Source organism: Cyprinus carpio, chromosome B18, assembly GCF_018340385.1.
Source record: "Cyprinus carpio isolate SPL01 chromosome B18, ASM1834038v1, whole genome shotgun sequence".
In the NCBI taxonomy this organism is placed as follows: Eukaryota; Metazoa; Chordata; class Actinopteri; order Cypriniformes; family Cyprinidae; genus Cyprinus; species Cyprinus carpio.
This window is the reverse complement of record NC_056614.1, coordinates 10,281,368-10,302,374: the sequence shown is the minus strand read 5'-3', so window position 1 is coordinate 10,302,374 and position 21,007 is coordinate 10,281,368. Positions and strand designations below refer to the sequence as shown.

The 21,007-nt window shown below is 37.7% G+C and overlaps 1 protein-coding gene across 3 annotated transcripts in view; it reads right to left on the bottom strand.

Annotated features, from left to right (window-relative positions):
- def8 (differentially expressed in FDCP 8 homolog) overlaps positions 1 to 21,007 on the bottom strand; it is a 104,257-nt gene that overhangs the window by 8,072 nt on the left and 75,178 nt on the right. For all 3 annotated transcript variants that reach the window (XM_042743784.1, XM_042743787.1, XM_042743785.1), the window contains 2 exons: positions 2,437 to 2,577; positions 1,692 to 1,801 (listed from right to left, as the gene is read on the bottom strand). In XM_042743784.1, the coding sequence (XP_042599718.1) occupies positions 1,692 to 1,801; positions 2,437 to 2,577 (251 nt within the window). The remainder of the gene's footprint in view (positions 1 to 1,691; positions 1,802 to 2,436; positions 2,578 to 21,007) is intronic.

Below are 21,007 nucleotides of genomic sequence, written 5' to 3'. Positions count from 1 at the left end.
GCTAAGTGTTCGTTAAATGCTTAAAGTTAATTATGTGAGTAGGTCTGCTAATGTCTAAAAAAAATAATATATGCAAAACAAAATTATTTTACATAAAAACATTAGGCTAGAACTTATATTTCTTTGGTACATTTTTAAATTAATGTAAAAACTGAAATGAATTATAAAACAGAATTTTATTTTTTTTAATTGTGTTCAGCATGGTGGGCCGAATTTGAATTTGTGATGGGCCGCGGGTTGAGAACCACTGGATTAAATTTAAATTAAATTTGAAATTTAAATTTACATTTTAATTTAAATCTATACATTTAGCAGACGCTTTTATCCAAAGCGACTTACAATGCACTTACAGTGCATTCAGGCTATAAATTTTTACCTATCATGTGTTCCCGAGGAATCGAACCCCCAACCTTGCGCTTGGTAGAGCAATGCTCTACCACTTGAGCTACAGGAGCACTAGGATTAGAACAACACAAGGGTGAATGAATTATTCTAATATTAATATTGATAATATATTAATATTAATATTAAAGGTGCTGTATGCAGGACTGACACAGAGTGGTTGAACTAGGTATTGCAGTCCAAATTCAAAATATTGGAGATGGTTTTTTTCACCCGGCTCCTCCTCCTCAGACTTAGTCTCAGCCTCAGACGTCACACCCATGGACCATTGGCTAAATGTCTGACGCATATGGGACACAAAAGAAGAAAGCCGTAGTGTTTACAACTGTGATGATGAGCGTTTATCAGGATCAACTAAATGCTGGATTCTATGTGAAGTATGTGAAATATTTAAAGTTAGCAGCATAGAATCTTTAAAATATGTCCGAGAGTTTTACACACTGGTCTATTATTGTGGCGACATTTCCATGCCCCGAAACGTGACGCTGAACGAAAGGAACTGTGATTGGTTGTTTGAAATGTCAGTCAAACGGCCTCATGGGTGGGCCTTGGCCAATGAAAGCTGCCATGGATTCCAGACCTTCAGGCCACCTCAGACTTGACGCACATGCAGGTTGCCAGATTGACGACACAAACAGGAACGAGCGCACTTGACGATGAATGAAATTAAATATGCTGTGTTTTCCGCCAACTGGCTACCCGGGGTGCCAGAATACAATTGGGTAAACTAGCAGTGGGCGGGTTTCACATATTAAAACAAAGACAGACATGCCCCGCCCCAAATGCACATTTTCAAAGGAGAATAACTGACTGTAGCATTGTTTTTCAGATAAACAAGTATGTTAACTTAGCATGTTTCATAAATATCTGGAAACATATTATGGTATTTTTATGCTTTAGTAGAGTCAAAATCTTACATACAGCACCTTTAATATTGATAATATTGATATGAATTTTAATTTTTGGGTGAAAAATCCTTTAAAGAATCCCTTAAAGTATGTACTTTAGATTCCTTTTATTTATGTCATATTTTTATGTCACATTCCTCTATTAATACAGGTCTGTTTTACACATGGCCACAAGATAAGGATTATTATGCATATTTTGACGAAAATCTCATGGCCTAAAAATAATATTTTGTAGCTAATATATATTATTACATTCCCATAAGTTAATATGATATGGTCACAACAAAATTTAGCGAACTAAACCTGTCCCTTCCAAGGCCCCATAGCAATGCATATAGCAAGTGGTAAATGGCAATGTATCTAATGTGTTCAAAAACAAACCTGTGGAAAACAGCAAAACAGTCATGACAGACGGAGGTGTGGTTGTCGAATGGGAAGAGAATGTCACCCTCTTTACACAGTTCACACATGAAGCCTTTGGCCTGGCATTTCTGATGGAACAAAGACAGGGAGAGTAAAAAAAAAAATAGCACATAGCTAAACTAATTTTACCTTAGAGGCTGCTTACTTTTTACAGGTAACACGTTAGTATTATACTAACGTGTTAGTATATAGACCAGTATATACTGGTATATAGACCAGTTCTCACTATTAACTAGGTACTTATTGGCATGCCTATTAATGACATATTGGCTGTTTATTAGTACTTGTAAAGCACATATTCTGCATGACCATATTCTAAATCCCTAATCCTACCCAATACCTAAACTTAACAACTACCTTACTAACTATGAATAAGCAGCAAATCATAATTAAAATTAATAAAAAGTCACATATAATGGTTTGTTAATAGCTAGAATTGGACCTTAAAATAAGGTATGACCGTTTTACACAACACAACCTCTGAAAATTATCAGTTTCTAGTCATAAAATATTTTAGGACTTATATATATTAGTCCTAATATATATATATATATATATATATATATATATATATATATATATATATATATATATATATATCTAATATATATATATATATATATATATATATATATATATATATATATTTTACACACAGACACACACACACACACACATGTATGTCCCATGCCCACAAACCTACCTCACAGTCCAGTTTAATATGTTTGGCAAAAGTTGTGTGAATTTCAGTAAGGGAACAGCTGAGACGCCCGCTGGAGGTGTCAATCAAATCCTGTAGGCTGTACATGTCGTCATTCTCCACGAAGTGCTGACGATCTTGAAGCTGTGACATTACAATTATAATATCTGTTATTTTAAAATCCACCATCTTTACCCTAATCCTACCTGAATGATAATTTATTTAGAGTTCAAAAATTCAAATAGTTTATACAGTACACAAGATCACAGATACAACACAGACAAAGAAACGTCTTGGTTATGTACATAACCCTTGTTCCCTGATGGAGACGTTATGTTGTGACAACATAGGGTCTTGGGAGCCCGGATTCTCTCTGATTAAGAGAAAATGGCAATGCAATTTGGCTATTGGATTTTGTATGTCCTGCATACGGGTATAAATAGGCGACAGGTGCATCCACTCATCAGGTTTTATGCTAAGGAGCCAAGAACGTGTCTCTGGCAACCAGCAATGGTTCGAGGTAGATAAGTACGATTAGGGATATTATGTCTCCGTTCCCTCCAACAGGGAATGAGGGTCGTGAATACAGATATCTTTTCCAGAAGAGACTGACAGAATGTGTCTGTCAAGGGAAGACACAGGTTCACCAAGAGGGGAAACTTATCGTGGAAGAAAACACATATGGGATCACCCACAGGGAATCAAGCCATATGGACACCTAGCTCAGTACAGGGGCTGACCGGGGACTCGGGCATGCAAATACCGATAATGGGCCTGGCATCAGACTGTCCCTCGAGTCTGACTGCTGGGGGTGCTGGAGGATGCTCGACCAGGGTTCGAATGGTGCAACAAGCGTGGCACCAGCCAGTCCTTCCTGCCAATTACCTATTACCCAGCCCACAGCTCTACAGATGTCTGCCAGAGAGTCGCCAAGTGCCAACGCATATGAGGAGGCAACACTCCAGGTGGAGTGAGCCCTCACCCCTAGGGAGCACGGCTCACCATAGGACTGGTACACCAAGGTGATGGCATCCACTATCCAGTGGGCCAGTCTTGGAGACAGCCTTCCCTTTCTGCTGACCTCCGTAGCAGACAAAGAATTTCTGAAGCTCTGGGTGCAGTCCACATATATGCAAAGTGCTCTTACGGGACACAGCAGTGCTAGGGCTGGGTCTGCCTCTTCTGGGGGCAGTGCTTACAGTTTCACCACCTGATTGCGGAAAGTAGGGCTGTGCAAAAAATCGAATACGATTTTCATGCGCATCTCTTTAGTAAAGGCGCTCCTGTGATTAGTAGTATATCTCCAGCACGTGCGTTAAGATCAGGGTTGCCAAGTTTTCACAACAAATCCTGCCCAGTTGCTTCTCAAAACTAGCCCAATCGCGTTTCCAGGAGGTTCCCCGATAAAAATTGCATCCTGGGGTTAAAATATAAGTTTTTTTTGGCAGGGTTGCCTAGGTAATATTCACATTTTAGGCCATAAATATCACGTTATTGGTATTGGGGTCGCTTCAACCCGTGAACGTGAAAAACAACCACAGACTTGGCAACACTGGTTGGCATTTACTACACAGAGCCGTAATTCACTGACAATCTACACAAAATCGATTTTAAAATCGCAGGCGATTCTTTGTCGATTTTGAAAACGATTTTGTGTAGCTTGTCGGTGGACTACGGCTCTGTGTAGTAAATGCCGCTCCACCTGAACCACTGTTGCCAAGTCTGCGGTTGTTTTTCATGTCCGTGGGTTTAAAGCGACCCCAATACCAATAACGTGATATTTAGCCCCTAAAATGAGAATTTTACCAAGGCAACCCAGCCAAAAAACATATATTTTAACTCCGGGATGCAATTTTTATCGGGGAACCTCCTGGAAACGCGATTGGGCTAGTTTTGGACTAGTTTTGAGAAACAACTGGGCAGGATTTGTTGTGAAAACCTGGCAACCCTGATCTTAACGCACGTGCTGGAGATATACTACTAATTACAGGAGCGTCTTTACTGATGAGATGCGCATGACAATCGTATTCGATTTTTTGCACAGCCCTAGCGGAAAGGTGTGGTGGGAATCTTGGGCATGTATCCAGGCCAGTCTGAACACAAGGCACACTTTGCGCACCGAAAATGCTTACCAAGGGAGCACCAGGTCCCTGTGATTGCACAACTGCTCTCGCGACTGGGCCATGATGAGATAGACAAGGTTCCTGATGCCCACTTCATATAACAGGGCAAGGGTGCCCTCTGCGACTTTCGTAAAGACACAGGGGGACAGGGATTGCCCGAAGGGGAAGACCCTGTACTGCCATGCCTGACCCTCACATGCAAACGGTAGGAACGGCCTGTGTCGAGGAAGGATCGAGAAATGAAAGTACACGTCCTTCAGTTTGACCGCTGCAAATCCATCCTGGGGCTGGATGCATCTGATGATGCACTTCTGAGTCAACATCTTGAACATGAGCTTGAACAATTCAAGACTCGCAGATCCAGAATTAGTCGAAGGCCACTGCCTTTCTTGGGCATGATGAAGTAAGGGCTGTAAATCCCTGACTCCATCTCAGGAGGAGGAACAGGCTTGGTTGCATCCTTCACCAATAGGACAGCAATTTCTTCATGCAGGATAAGGGCATCTTGGACTGCCACCGAAGTCTCGCGGAGGCCACTGAACCTGGGGGTCACCTGGTTAACTGAATTGTGTAGCCGAGTCGGACTGTCCGAATGAGCCAGTGGGATGGGTTGGGCAGCGCAAGCCACGCTCCCAAACTGAGCGAGTGGCACCAAAGGTACAATCGTCATACCCGCAGTAGTGCAGTGGTGGGAAGTCATGCTGGATTCTCTGCCTGGCCCTCCTCTGGGGGAAGGAGTGGTGCTGTCTTCACCACCTCCTGTAGTTCCTCGCCACTTTGGCCATCAATATCAAGGCCGCTTCATCGTCTTCTTTGAGGACATAGGGGCCAGCTGTGACATGGGGGTTTCCTCCAAGTGGTAGTGTTTTGCAGGCACAAGTGCACCACAACCGCTCACTCCACCTGGGGAATGTCCACATAACCCCTAGCTGCGCCGCCATCGAGCTGAAAAGGGGGCTGTCCATGACTCCGTCAGCTCCTCGTGCACCCACGGGAAGAAAGGAACTGGGGTGGGGTGTGGTCGCAACCCATGGCCCACACAAAGGAACCAATCATCTAACCGTAAGGGTTCAGGACTGGGCGGTGTGCACACCTCCAGCACGATACTCGTGGCCCGGGAAAGTATGACCATAAGTTCCAGGTCCGATTCGGCAGAGGCGACAACACCCGAGGGGAGCAGCCTCGCCGAATCTTCATCCTCAGAAGATGACAGCCCATCCCCCGATGCTGTGATTGACATTATCCTCCCGCAGCATGCTGCATGAAAGGCTGAAACCGTTGCGAGACGGCTCAGACGAATCACCGGGAAGCCGCACGGGACAATCGCGGAGTGAGGAGTGAGGTCCGTGGGGACGGACTGTGACCCTAAGATCACCCTAAGCACCAGCCGGCAGTCCTCTGCTAGTGGCAGAGAAACCAGGACAGGTGGTGACAGAAGGTGCCCCATTGCTCCCCTAGAGGAGAGAGAGGCGCGATCGCAGCGCTAACATGGTAATACGTTCACAGTGAACGCAAGAACCATCCACGAATGCATCTTCAGCATGCTGGATGCCCAGACACTGAAGACAACAATTGTGGCCATCACTAGAGGACAGGTAATGACCACACCCAAGAGGACACAGCAGGAGCGGCATATTTAAAAAGACGTGAACCGACCGTGATCAGAAACTGCTCTTTTAAGATGAACCACCCAGGGGAAATGCTGACTCAACAGAGGCACTACTGATCATGCCATAATGCCACCCAGAACAGCCTCTTCTTTATCCAGCAGAGAGAATTTGCCTGGTGAATATTGAACTGCGTAGCTCCGTAGGAAAAATCTGATGAGTGGATGCACTTGTTGCCTATTTATACTCGTATGCATGGGGAAGGGCTCAGCACGCTAAAATCCACTAGCCAAATTTATTTAGCATTTTCTCTTAATCAGAGAGGATTCGGGCTCCCAATTAAGCTCCAAGATTAAGATTCTTTACAGCTAAAAAAAAAACTTTTTTAAAATATACTATTATAAGTAATATATTAAACATTATTCAATAGAATATATATGATCCTTTCATTAGAGCTAATCAACACAGTTTAAGAGTCTTAATTGTAAAGTTTAGGTGGAATTTTGTAGAGATGCGACAAGATCTTATTAGGATAACAGTAAATAGGTATAAAACTTTCTCAACACCAGTGAAGAACATAACCAATAATGCTATGTTGGAACTCATGGGCTGAATAGTTTTTTGGCCCCAAGCTGACTTGCTAATTTGGTTAATTAAATTAAATTAATCAGAAATGTGGTTATATTCGCTGTATCTGACTACTCCGCACAATGAATCGGACATTACACAAATGTCTTTATTCTACTTTTAGCTATAGTTTTTTCAGCTAGCTATTGCACTTAACAGTGCTAAATCAATTTTTAAATATTAAAACTGCTTACACAGAATGTCTTGTTCATTTAATTAAAATTCTATAATAAAAGCACATTGGGTTTTACAAGAAAAAAGAACATTCAGAGAAAATTTTGGACAGATTATTAATAATAATAATGGTACAAGTGGCTTGTCCCATTGGACCGGTTTTAATTATAATCAGTGTCTACAACTTACATTGTGCATTCCATTCAGAAATTATCATTCCTAATCCCTTCGATGACATTACCATCCACTGTGAGAGCTTTGGGTTGAAACGTCTGGTGCTCAGAAATGATGATTTCCAAGTCATTTGTATTGGAAATTCAGTCTGAAGCAATCTTACAGCAAAGCTAGCTTGATTACTCTCCCTTCAAAGTACCCTTTGGAGGGTGATTTATATATTTGGAATGCAGGGACAGTCACCACAAGAAAAACAACAACTACAAAAAAAAAAAAAAAAAAAACGCTGTACATTTTGAGCCTTTGGTAATGGTGCCCAACATGGAGCCATGGGTAATTAAAGGTTAAAGCCTAGCCAAGACGGTAGTAGAAAGCTGCATGACCTGCAAAAAGGCAAGGGCAAAAAGACGATCGCCTTCCACCTGAGAAAGACCAGGGCCAGCTGCACCTTTCAAATTCACAACCTTAGACATGTTTTGCGTTTACGAAGTTAAGGATGAAGAGAGGAAAATCTGGAGAACTGTTTACTGATGCATGACAGGGCTCCAAACTGCGACTAAAACAGTCGCATTTGCGACCATAAATATTAATTTGTGAGTGACGTTTTTGCTGAGGTCGCCACTGGCGACTACCCGCCGAAAGCTCCTCAGGATTTAACCGCTGAAAAGTTTTCTCAGGCGGATGATTTGCTTCATTCTAGCAGCGCCCCGTCTGTGATAAAACGAACTCGGGCCGGAGGTTAATACACACAACTACACTGAGTGTGGACCTGCCGCGTGTACAACAGCTTTCAGCCGAGATCGGCCCATAGAGAAAAAGCCACCTGTCAGCCAGAAGTGTTTTGTAGAGTCGGCGCGGCTCTGGCCCATTATCTTCTCACCGATGCCGAGACTGACAAAGACGCATTTCAGCCGGAATCAGCCCAAGTGTTATTGCTATCTGGGTATATATTTACATGTTATAAGTTAAAAATTTGAATGTAATGCCTTTTTTCCTAATTGTTTTGCGATCAAATTTTTTGTTATGTTCACGTATTAAACTGAGATGATGCGCATCAAAGTTTTAGTGGAAAAAGAGAGTTTCAAAAAGTCCTCATCTCTGCCGCACATCAGTGCTGAGCACACAGTCTGATAAACGCAGCTCCGCTGTGCAGCGAGAGAGAAATGACGGAGACGTAAGAAGGGAAAGTGCAGAAAATACAGCGTTTATTTTGTGCACAACTTGAACAAACTAGAACAGGTAAAGCTGTCAGCTGTGTGAATATTGGCAATATCGTTAACAATTCTCGTTTATAATAATTACTAATATGGCTTCTTCTAAACAAGATCTTGGTCTGTGTTCTTTTAATGCGTGAACTTCATTATTTGAAGTGCAGCTGCCGTCCAGTAATCGCAAAAAGCTCTGTGCTTTGTAACTTTTTAATAAAAAGTACCAGCTTTAAAATTATTCCGAATTCATAACGAAATTCAAACAATACAGTTTTGGCGCTCCTTAATGGGGCAGGCGCGGTCGCTTTAGCGCCTCAGTTCAAGGGCAAGTTAACCCATTTAATCTTTCTCTTTACTAATATAGTACATAATGAACATGAATTAACATCAAAAGGTAGGCTATTTTATAAGAGAGCCTACAGTACCAACTTACTGAAATGTCTCATGTAGGAGGAGCCCAAGCTACACTTAGTGGCCAAGTGATGCTTATGCTCCATGACACTGGTACAGATTCTGTGTAATGAACAATTCTTTGTGACTGTAGATTTCAAGCTGGAAAAGACATTTAGTTCCCACTTTAAGTGAACCTTAGTTCCCAGGTCATCTACAATATGGATTAAAATGCTGATAAAGTCAAAAATAGATGAGACATAAACACATGACAGTATGATTGAAATGTTGAAATGTAAATAAATAAATAATAATAATCGTAAAATAAATAAAACACGTTTATTCTGTGGCACCTAAAAAAATTAAAAAAAGAAAACGTTTTTTTCTTATAGGAGCCAATGGCTCCTTACTCGATTTTTTTGTTTGGAGCCCTGCATGACATCCAGAAATATGCACACTGTGACATTGTGAGTGACCACTCTGCTGAAAGCTTCTTACTAGCCTACCAGAGATTCACAGCCCTGAGGAGTCATTCAAGACAACTATTTTCTAATAGCGGTCAACCTAGTGAATGAAACACCTGAGGTGACTTTGATTTTGTAGGCTAACCAGAAAAATAAAAAAAAATAAAAAATAAATAATTCAGGGAGAAGTTAAATTTTGGAAGAAATTGAGTTAGTTAACAGGCCCAAAGCAGTAGCAAATTGCATACAAAGGAACAGAACATTGCTGTTGGAGGCATGGTCTAGGTAGCTGACCAAAATGCACAAAGAAGTCCGTGCAAGTTGGCCAGAGTTGTCAAAGTCAATGCTGATCACAAATGTATTGTCAGAGACATAGATGTTACAGTCCCTACAAGCTACCCAGTCTCAAATATAAAACCAGACCAAAGGAACGTCACAGACAAAGCAAAGAGAGCCACTAAAAATATAACTAACAACATTTCTGCAACCATCCTCCATAGAGATGTTAGATGGTTAGTCCCCTTAATTCCTGCAGAAGAAAAAACAAGAAAAGTGGAGTGGAGAGTAGCAGAATGGCAGAAGCATGCATGCAGAAAACTAGAGTGAAAACTAGAGCCATAAAGGAAGGAAAATGTGATTGTTTCATTAAGTTAATGATGCAGGCTGAACGACAAGTACTCTCTGTATGAAGAACGCTTACACAGAAAAGTTTAAAAACAGTAGAGAGTAACGCACAAGAAAGGGGAAATGCACCAGTAATTTGTCATACCAGGGCCACTAATGTACACTGACAATATATTTTAAAGGCCTGAGAGATACCTGGAACCAACCCAGACCCGGCAGGGGAGACCCTGGCAAACCTGTCTGCACCAGACAGGCACAGATTCCATGGATAATAGCTATTTACAAGTTATGTTGTGAAAATGAAACTTTGTTTCTTACCTAATGCCTTCTCCCTGTACATGACTGTGATGCCTACAATCTATGCTCCCTGCCAAGAAAGTTGGTTAAAAAAAAAAAAAAAACCTTCCATTTCAGTGTTGAGGTTACATCAGAGACAGGGTAGCACTTGCTCACTCAGATGACGACTGGTCCACAAAATCAAATGAGAATAACTTTATATATATATTTGAATAAGACAGTTTCTGAAATAAGACAGTTCCTGCATAGTAAACATGTAAAGAATAAGTAAGAACTAATAAGATACTGGTGGATGAGCACTGATCTTCCAGTTGTGTGCTTCTATCCTATGGCGAATGGTAAATGCAATGCAAATTCCTACCCACTATACCCACCCACCAAACCTGAGATCCAGTTTCTATTGTTTGAACTTCCCAATGTTTTCAAATAACATTTATTTATCCCAGATGTCCTATATGTTTACTAATGTTTGGTGGTGAAGATACAAACTAAATGTTTATAGTTGTTTACATGTACTTGGTATTGCTGATATTGCTTGGTGTCTATCTGAAACAGTTACAGTATGCTTGTTGCACACAAAACCTAATATTACAGAGAAGGGTAATATTAGGTTTCTTTATTTTATTCTTATTCTTTATTGCTTTCTTTATCTCCACCCAGTCTGTTTCTGATGGCTGAGGTAGCACTTGTGTAATCATGCCTTTATAAATAACTACTGATTAGTTTATAGGAAGTATGTGAACTCCCAAACTCATCTAACTGCAATAAATTTATTTATGTTCAGATAATATTTCTGTAATGGATGGGGCTGGTAGCCATCAATCCAACCACCCGAGGGAGCCCTCTTCCGAGTACTAAACTGTTTGTTCTTTAGTGGTTACTTCCTGATTGGCACCATATTTAAACCATACTGTTTCTTTCATTCATTGTGAAGTATTGCCAGTTTTCACTGCCTTACCAAGCATTTATTCTCTGTGTATTTACCAGAAACAACTGACCAATCTGCGGAAAACGAATGACAGTCTCACCCAATATATTCGTTCTCTCCCTGCTCCTCAAAGCTCTCTGGTAAAACTTGCTTTGCCTGATAATTTTGATGGCTCACTAGAACTAAATGGTTAATTCATCAGTGCAATATATTTTTCTTTAGTCAAGTAGAAACCTGTAACCAAGAATCAAAGAAATGTTCTGTAGTAATAACTTTATAAACCCACTAGAATAAGTGTCCATTGTCTGGGAGAATGACCAGTGTTTACAATCTTTGTTTAAGTATTTAATCTCCCAGCTTCACAAAATTTTTGAATATCTTGAAAAGGCCAAACATTTCATTTACGTGCTGTTCTGCATGCGCTTTTTCTGAGCGTATACTCATGAAGCTCACTCACACTAAGGGCCTTTCAAAAAGCGCCTGATTATTAGACTAAGTTGTCTTTCGCGTCTGATCGCTTTCGCGTCTAATACTGTCAACACTACACAAGGTTTTAAAGAATGTGGGTAACCAAACAGTAGCTAGTCCACATTGACTTTGATATTAGGAAAAAATACCATGGAAGTCACTGGGGACCAGCAACTGATTGGTTACCCACATTCTTCAAAAATAACTTTTATGTTCAACAGACAAAATAAACTAATTCAGGTTTAAAACAACTTGAGTAAATTATGGTATAAAAATGAAACACTACGACAGAACTGAAAGACAGAATTTTCATTTTTGGTGAACTATTCTTTTAATGTTAATAAAACAACAAAACACAGAGAAAAATCACTCACTGCTCTTAACTGATGAACTTATCATCAGTCAGTTGCTTTAAAAAACGTATAAATGATCAGGGGTGCACATAATTTTTTCAGCCTGGTTATCATAAGAGAACCTGGAGATTTGGTTTTGTCCTCACACTGCATATAGCGTGACCCATTAAATATAACTATATATATAAAAAAAATAATAGTTATAATATTATTGCACTTTATTTCGTTTTTTTTTAAATAAAATAAACTAAATAATAATGTGTGATAATATTATTAAAAAAAGGTAGGCCTAGTATTAAATACAAATACAATTATTTGATAGTAAACTTAAAAATAAAATGCTAATATGTCCTACTACTTTCTTTGTTTGCCTCTGTAAGGAGAATCGCTTTATGTATTCCCCAATTGTTAGTCGCTTTGGTTAAAGCATCTAAAAATAAATAAATAAAAGTGTTTTCATCATTTTCAAACTTATTTTGGCAGGTTGCTGGCAAGTAAATATACACGCTTCCAGATTTAGAATTGCTGCTGATTAAAGAGCGTCAGTGAATGAATGTTATAGTTTTGCACTGTGATTTGAAAATGGCATGGAATAGCCTAGATTTATGCTTTCAGTTTAAAAAGAAATCTAATATAGTACAGTTTGTCGATCTAAAATGGTAATTATTTATTAACAGCTGTCAACCATGTCGGAATACAAATGCGCTGTCAGAACTTATTTATATAGCGCATTTTTTATTTTGGTCGCCCATGTGGACCACTTATGTGCACCCCTGTAAATTATGTATATAGTGTATGTATATAGTGTTTTATTTTAATATTTTTTCATTGAATGTTACTGCTAAATACTGTACCTGAAAAATAAAGCACTGTTTTTTTTTTTTTTTTTTTTATATTATGTGTATCTGTAATGTATATCTTTGTTCTTATTTTCTAATAACAAAGATTAATGACAAATATTTTTATCTTTGCTCACTTTGGCCTAAATGTTTGCCATTCTTTTTTATTTTATATTTTGTTAAGGTGTAAGAGGTGTTATGTTTCTGCAATTTTTAGCAAATTAAGAAAACTTTGTCTAAAAACAATTTTTGTGAAGGTTTGTATTTTTTGTGCTCTGTATGGAACATCAGTGCCTCTTTAAGTGATGAACTCCATTACTTGTGTTTGTTTTCAGACATGATAACAGATGTTTTATACTTGTGCTACAACTTTTTGCCCTGTGCTTCAAAACTTTCAACCTCTGTAGCACCAATGCTATGTGAAAAAAAAAGTTAACGTACAACCCTGGCTGAAAACAATCGTCATTTGAATATTATGGCCCTAAAAACACCCTGGTTTAGAAGACTTGTGCCTAGAGTTTACAACACAGAGAAACATAACCCGGCCAAAATGAGAAAGTAATCTCATGAAAGAGAAATGTATTTTATTCCAAAAGCACCCGTTAATCTTGTAATTGCAAACAATTACATTAATTTATGTGTAACTTACATGTATATTAAAATATCGGTAAATATAAAAAGTGTAACCTATTTAGTTCCCCTCACTCCACAACAAATCCATTAAATTTAACAGTATTCAGAACAGAACAAGAATGATCAATAAGAAGTTATCAAATTACAGATTAAAATATAAAATAAAACACAAATTAGATTAAATTGCCGGGTTCAGTCCCGGAACGAGCGCTGTGTGAACAAAAGCCAGAACTAATGCCGTGTCGGTAGTGATGACGCACGTTATCACGTGACTTTTTTACCAGGTGTTTTGAAGGCAGATCAACGTTCGAGACGAAACAAATATGTGCAAACTGTAATGAAGCAGAGATCAGTTAGTTCCTTACTTTCTGCGCTGAAGCTGAGATCGTTCACCAGCTTAAGTGAAAGTTAACATGCCTAGCGTTTTCGACTCGTACATTACACGTCACACCCTGATATCACGTGTCTTCATAGGACCTTAACGGGTTGTCTGTGAATGCACGCACATTCCGGGTAATCACTGGCAGTGTGAAAGTGCAAAATCTAGCGACCTGGAAACAATTACCGGGACACATTACCCGTGTATTTGCCGGAATCGCAGTGTGAAAGGGGCTCATGGCAACCAGCACACCTCAGCCCGACCAGATAAACTTTACAACATAATGGCATGTGTAAGTTGTCACTGCCAGTGGTGTAATGTAACAAAGTAATAATAATTTGTTACAGTACTTAAGTATTTTGGGGGATTATCTGTACTTTACTTGAGTTAATTTATTTCTGTTAACTATCACTTTTTAATTTTAATTTCCTAATTTAAATGTATACTTTTATTCCAATACATTTCCCAGAAGCATATTCGTTACTTACTACAAAATAAAGTGGAAAGACACACCTTCCGTTTACAACAGTGAGTGCAAGCTAGATTCAAGTGATTATTACATTTTGAATATGGATATTTTTCTTACAAAAATGCATTGATTCGCTACAGGAGGCCTTTGTTCACCCCCTGGAGCCGTTTGATACACTTTTTTTATGGAAGGGCACTTTTTATTTCACGTTTTTTTGGACTGAAGCAATGCAACACCAGCTGACTGCAATGATAGAGCTTGAAAGATCAAAGACAAATTTGAATAGAACTCTGACTGAATTCGTCTGAAAGAAGCACGTCACATGCACCTAGGATACCACGGGGGGTGAGTAAAACGCAGCCTAATTTTCATTTTTGTGTGAACTAACCCTTTAAGTACAATACATATCACATACTTTAAAAGTTTTACTCAAGTAATATTCTAAACGGTCAATTTTACCAAAGTCATTTTCTGGTACGATATCTTTACATTTACTTAAGTGTGACTTTTAGGTAGTTTATCCACCACTGCTTAATTCCTCCTGAAACAGAAACAAACTGACTATAGAAAAGGATTCCTTTCAAGAATTTGTTTATAAACCTTTCTATCATGTATATCCCCAGGTCATTGTGTATATTATTACTGTACTATATCTTGTTTGTATTGTTTTTTGTATTGTATACTGTAGTGTTGTCACGGTACCAAAATTTCAGTATTCGGTACCGATACCAGTGAAAATCCACGGTTTTCGGTACCAATTTCGGTACCAAAGCAAAACAAAAATATGCTAAAAAAAAAAAAAAACACTTTTTATCACTAAAAATAAAATCAATGCCATTCTTTACACTTATTTACAATTGTGTTTAAAGTTTTTCTACAAGTAATATAATTATGAAAAACAGTAAACAAGTTTCACCCAAATTTAATTTCTCCGGATTCTCCGGTAATGGCTGCAAAGCAGCGCTGAGCTCACAAGCGCTGCCTTATCAAGCATTACATGCAAAATGAAATGAAAATGAAATCGAAAAATTTCTAAATACAGTCGGGTTCCTTCTGAAATACAGTGATATAAAAACACCCGCGTCAGTTTTTGATTTTGAAACGTGCAGTGCTCATGTTTATTCAATGAAGTCAAAGCCTTTTGGAAAATCTATTTTTGGCGGTCAGTTTGATATTGTAATAAATCAATGTGTGGGAAACCCTGGGTTGCCGTGAATACCTTTAAACTGACACTGGTTTTCCTCAAATGAAACGGTAAAATGATTGTGAAGTGACTCAGAACAGTTCTGGTGATGTTGTTGATGTATTTATGTCCTCATTGAGACGGCAGATGCTGAAATTACTGCAAGCGTCACGCGCTTCAAAACCGCACGTCTCTGCCATTCATTCATTCACACAGAGACGCGCAGAACAACAACAAAATAACTTTTGCGGCTTAACATTTACAGATACTGGTCCATATGGAGATTTGATTTGATTAATTTGTGCTAACTTTTGGGATGACCTAAAATATCTTTTATTTGAAGCCTTACAAGAGTGTATAAATAATATTGAATTATTGCCAACTATGAAACAAGGGCTTATAATTTTGATACCAAAGCCAGGAAAAGATAAAAGGATATTAGATAATTTACGCCCCATAACACTACTTAATACTGATTACAAACTGTTTACTAAAGCACTGGCTTCCAGATTAAAAACAGGAATATCACAAATTATTAGTGTGACCCAATCAGGATTCTTAAAGGATAGGTCAATTCATAATAATATTAGGTTAGTTTTTGATTTGGTTGAATATGGTCATTTAATTGAAGAGGATGGTTTAATTTTATTTCTGGATTTCTATAAGGCCTTTGACATGGTGGAGCATTCTTTTATTTTTCAAACTCTTAAACACTTTGGTTTTGGTTCTAAATTTATTAGTATTGTTGGAATGCTTTATAAAGACATAAACAGTTCTGTAGCTCTTACTCAAGGTACATGTCCAAGATTTGAGGTTAGAAGAGGCATCAGGCAAGGTTGTGGATGTTCTCCTTTATTATTTATTATGGTAGCAGAAATGTTTGTCTATTTTACTCAAAATGGGAACCATATTAGGCATTGATTTTGAAAGTAATAATTTTATTGTCAGTCAATTTGCTGATGACACTACTCTTTTTTTAAGAAATGAACAGCAAATACCCCTAGCACTTCAGTTAATTAAGTTTTTTTCAGAAGCTTCAGGTTTAAAGCTAAATATGTCAAAATGTGAGTTATTGGCCATTCATGATCATCCTAATGTAACATTATACAATATCCCAGTGAAAAATGAAGTCAAATATTTAGGTATCTGGTTATCTAAGAGGATGGATAATTTAGAACATTTAAATTTTGATAAAACTTTGGATAAATGTAAATTAATAATGAATACTTGGCTGCAGAGAGACATAACAATTTTTTGAAGAATTTTATTGACAAAAGTAGAGAATCTTTCTAGATTCATCTATCCATGTTTCTCTTTATCAGTTTCTGCAAAAAGGATAAAGGCAGTTAACAAATTAAACTTTGATTTTATATGGAAAATGAAAAGTCATTATATACGTAAAAGTGACATGATTAAAGATTATGAAGAAGGAGGTCTTAAAACGATTGACTTTGATATTATGAATGGGGTCATTAACTTAGATGGTTGCAGGCTTTCATTAATGATAAGTCCTCTTTCTGGTTTGAGATTCCTACTATCGTATTTAATAAATGTGGTGGCATAAGTTTTCTGCTGCAATGTGACTTTGGACATTCGAAACTCCCTGTAAAACTTTCTGCTTTCCATCAACAAGTATTATTATACTGGAAATTGATTTTCAAGCATAATTTTAGCCCTCATAATATGTCAATCTGGAACAACAGATGTATAACTGTGAACAGAAAATCTTTGTTTATTGATGAGTGGTGGCAGAAGGGCATATGGTCACTAACACATTTAGTGGACAATGTGGGAAATATACTAAGCCATGTTGCTTTTTTGTGGTAAAATACAATATAAGTTGCTCTTCTAAAATGTATGAAAAAATTATCAAGAATATTCCATTACAGATGCTTAAATTAGTAAGTGAACATCTGAAACATTCAAGGATAATACCTAAAGTACAAGAACTTATTATAGAAAATGTAAGCTTTGTTGACAGAAAATGTTCAAACAAATTCTTAAGAGACTGTTTAATACATCAATGTTTCCCAGGACCGGTATTAAGAAATTACATTTTTCGTCATTATGAGAAGAAAGAAGTGTGTAAAATTAGGACCAATTTTCTCTCATTTCCTGTTAATCCTAAATGTAAAGAGGTGCACTTTAAAATTCTGAAACATATATATCCAACAAAAGAATTTTTAAGAACGAGATTTAATGTTGGGGATTCAAATTTATGTCAAATATGTAAGGTAGAGATAGAAACGGTTGAACACTTGTTTTTTCAATGCAGTTTGGTAAACAAATTTTGGAATGATGCATTGAGATGGATGCAACAAAGAATACCTGTAAGGTTGATACTGTCGTGGGAATTTATTAAATTTGGGCTATTAATAAAGGATAAAAAGGTATCCTATGTAATTAATAATGTGTTGCTTTTGCTGAAATTTTATATACACAAATGTAAATTTTTCAAAATCCCTCCAAAATTAGTGGTTTTTTTTAAGGAGGAGTTTAAAGTATATTTGGAGACCGTGAGAAGGATGAAAAGTCCTAAAGCAGTGTATTTGTACTCCTCATTGGAAGACTTTGATTTTATAAATTGAATATTGTCCAACTCCCCTACTTTATATATTTATTTGTTCATTTAATCTTATTTGTATTTTATTTAAATTTTTTCTTTTTCTTTTAGTTTTATTTTCACCTAGGCTTCAACTTTTCTTGCCTGCTGATGTGAATATGTATATTGTGTTGTAATATTTGTATGTACGCTCAGGTTTGATTGTAAATCTTAAACTTCGAATGACTTTTTTTGTTAAGGTTCAATAAATGTTAAAAAAAAAAAAAAAAAAAAAAAAAAAAAAAAAAAAATTTGTGCTAACTTTGACAAATTCCCTGACTGTCCATGTTAAGATATAAGTTTCATTTTCATGACTTGATTTTGAGATTCCGTCCGCGTTTTCTACTTCGCGGAAATCATAGCGCTGTATGCGTCAAGAACCGGGTTGACTGGGTACTCGGTACCACCAGTGTTGCCAACTTCTTTCAAAGGAAAGTAGCTAAACCCCGCCTGAAAAGTCGCTAAATGTCGCTAGATGACGTTATGTTAATTAGCATATTCATGACGTAAGTGCGTCGTATTTTCTTGCCTCCCTGTGCTTACACACTGCATTTTAATGCAGCCAAATTTGCAATAAAACTGTTTTTATTATTATATTTGAATGTTTCTGTTTACAAACAACGGAATTAATATTATAATGACTGAAACGCGGTCCATTAAGTCTACATAACCAGCTCTCAAAGATAATCATCTGCACTAAAATCCTATTGACGACATTGTCTAATGAAATCAAATACACATATGATTAAGACAATGGTTGTGCTGTGATTTCGGCTATACTCGCATGTAAAAGAGTTAGAAGCAACAGAATATATTTTTTTAACTGAAAGTGCTGCTCCTCTCTGCGCTCGCTAAACAGAGCAGATGCAGAGAGAGATGTGTGTGTGCGCTGGAAAGAGAGACCTTGCGCTCGTGCAGCAGTACCAGACAGCCTCAGAGACTAAATAAGGTTTGTCCAAGAAAGTCGCTAGATTTGTCGCTAGTCGATTTTTCCGAAAAATGTCGCTAAGGGGGTCTGAAAAGTCGCTAAATCTAGCGACAAAGTCGCTAAGTTGGCAACACTGGGTACCACCGGTACTTAAAGAAACCTGGTACCGTGACGTTTTCATTTTTTTAGTACCGACTTGGTACCGAAGTACCGGGTCTTTTGACAACACTAGACTGTTTTATGCATGCATTATGATAGAACCACTAGTTAATATAACCTCACCTATACTATGTTTGGTACCTATCAATTCGTATGTTTACATATCAATGTTTACCTGGCTGGCCATAAACTTACACAACCTGCACACTTGCTTCAATGGACTTCACCTTTTTTACTGGACTGGATAAATCAACATGCAAGTAAGTATAATGCCGAATATATATATATATATATATATATATATATATATATATATATATATATATATATATATATATATATATATATATATATATATATATATTTTGATTAAACATTGGGCTAAAGTGGTAGCAAAGTTCTTTTTGTCAGTGACAAAATATAATATTTTTTAATGTCTTATTTGTTACCATTTTGAATGGTATTCCAAATTAAATGATTATTACAGTAAATGATGAGTTCAAGTTGAATTAAAAAATTAGTTATTTCTTTGAGAATTGTAAATTATTTGTCATGCAATATTTAAAACTATATTTTAAAATATACTTAATTCTGTTTTCTTTTCTGGGCTTAACTTGTTTGCTCAAATGTGTTTTGAAGGTTTGAAGAACATGATGGTGAATTTCATTTAATGTCTTGGCCTCTAAATTCACTGTCAAACATATGTGGTTCAACTTGGAAAAGTGTGTTCGGCTACATCACCACCACCCCGCAATGTACGAGATCTGGAGGACCAGCTGTTGACATTATGGTACCATATACCCCAGAATACCTATTAGCACCTAATCAAATTTAAGGGGTGGATCCGCTCCCTCAGAAATACGCAATGGGCTCAGATTGGTTAGCTGGCCCAGTGTGTTGTGATTTGCCTAACCACCTAGTGCAGTCCAGAAATGTCATGCCCCTCACCTCAGTGCATGCGCTCCGCTTGTATTGTAAACAATGGCGTTGTCAATATTGCTTAACATTTTGAGCCTGACTGAGACCCAGAGAATATTAGTGAAGAGGATTGCGCAGAACCTGTGCAAGCATGGCTCTTACAGGATGTTTCAGAATGGTATGTTTCTTTGTTTGTTGTTGTCTCATACGTTTAGACACGCTGTTATTTGTAAATGCTACTGCGTATGTTAGCATTTAATGTGCGGTTTTATCCTGATTAAAGCTGTAATACAGCAGAATACATTATTGCTTTGTATCATTTTTGTAACTGTAAAAACTGTTTGCCAGCAAGTATTGCTCACTACCATGGCAACAGCATGTTAAACACTTCTCATAGCTATGTGAAAAATATCTGTCTATACACAGTGTTTAATTGGAACACAGTTCATTGATGGAGCTGTGACAAGCTGTTGATCTGAATGAGAGAGAGAGAGAGAGAGAGAGAGAGAGAGAGAGAGAGAGAGAGAGATGCAGACCAGAGAGATGCAGACCAGAGAGATGCAGACCAGAACGTGCAGATTTTGATTTTGAAACTTGTGAAACTTGTGAAGTATGACCATATTAGCCCAGTTCTGTCAACACTGCACTGGCTCCCCATTAAACAGCGTATATATTTTCAAATCTAGCTAATTACTCATAAAGCCCTGAATGGTTTAGCTCCTCAGCACAGTAGTGAGCTCTTATTGCATTATAGTCCTTCACGTCCGCTATGATCTCAAAACTCTGGCCATTTGATATTACCTAGAATATCAATATCAACTGCAGGAGGCAGATCCATTTCCTATTTAGTGCCCAAACTCTGGAACAATCTACCTAACACTGTTCGGGAGGCAGACATATTCTGTCAGTTTAAATCTAGATTAAATCTAGATTAAAAATACTTGTTAATACACAAGTATTATACTTGACAAAAACAGCACTATTTGTATATAGTAAAGGTTTGTGTGAGATACAAAGAATGGCTGTA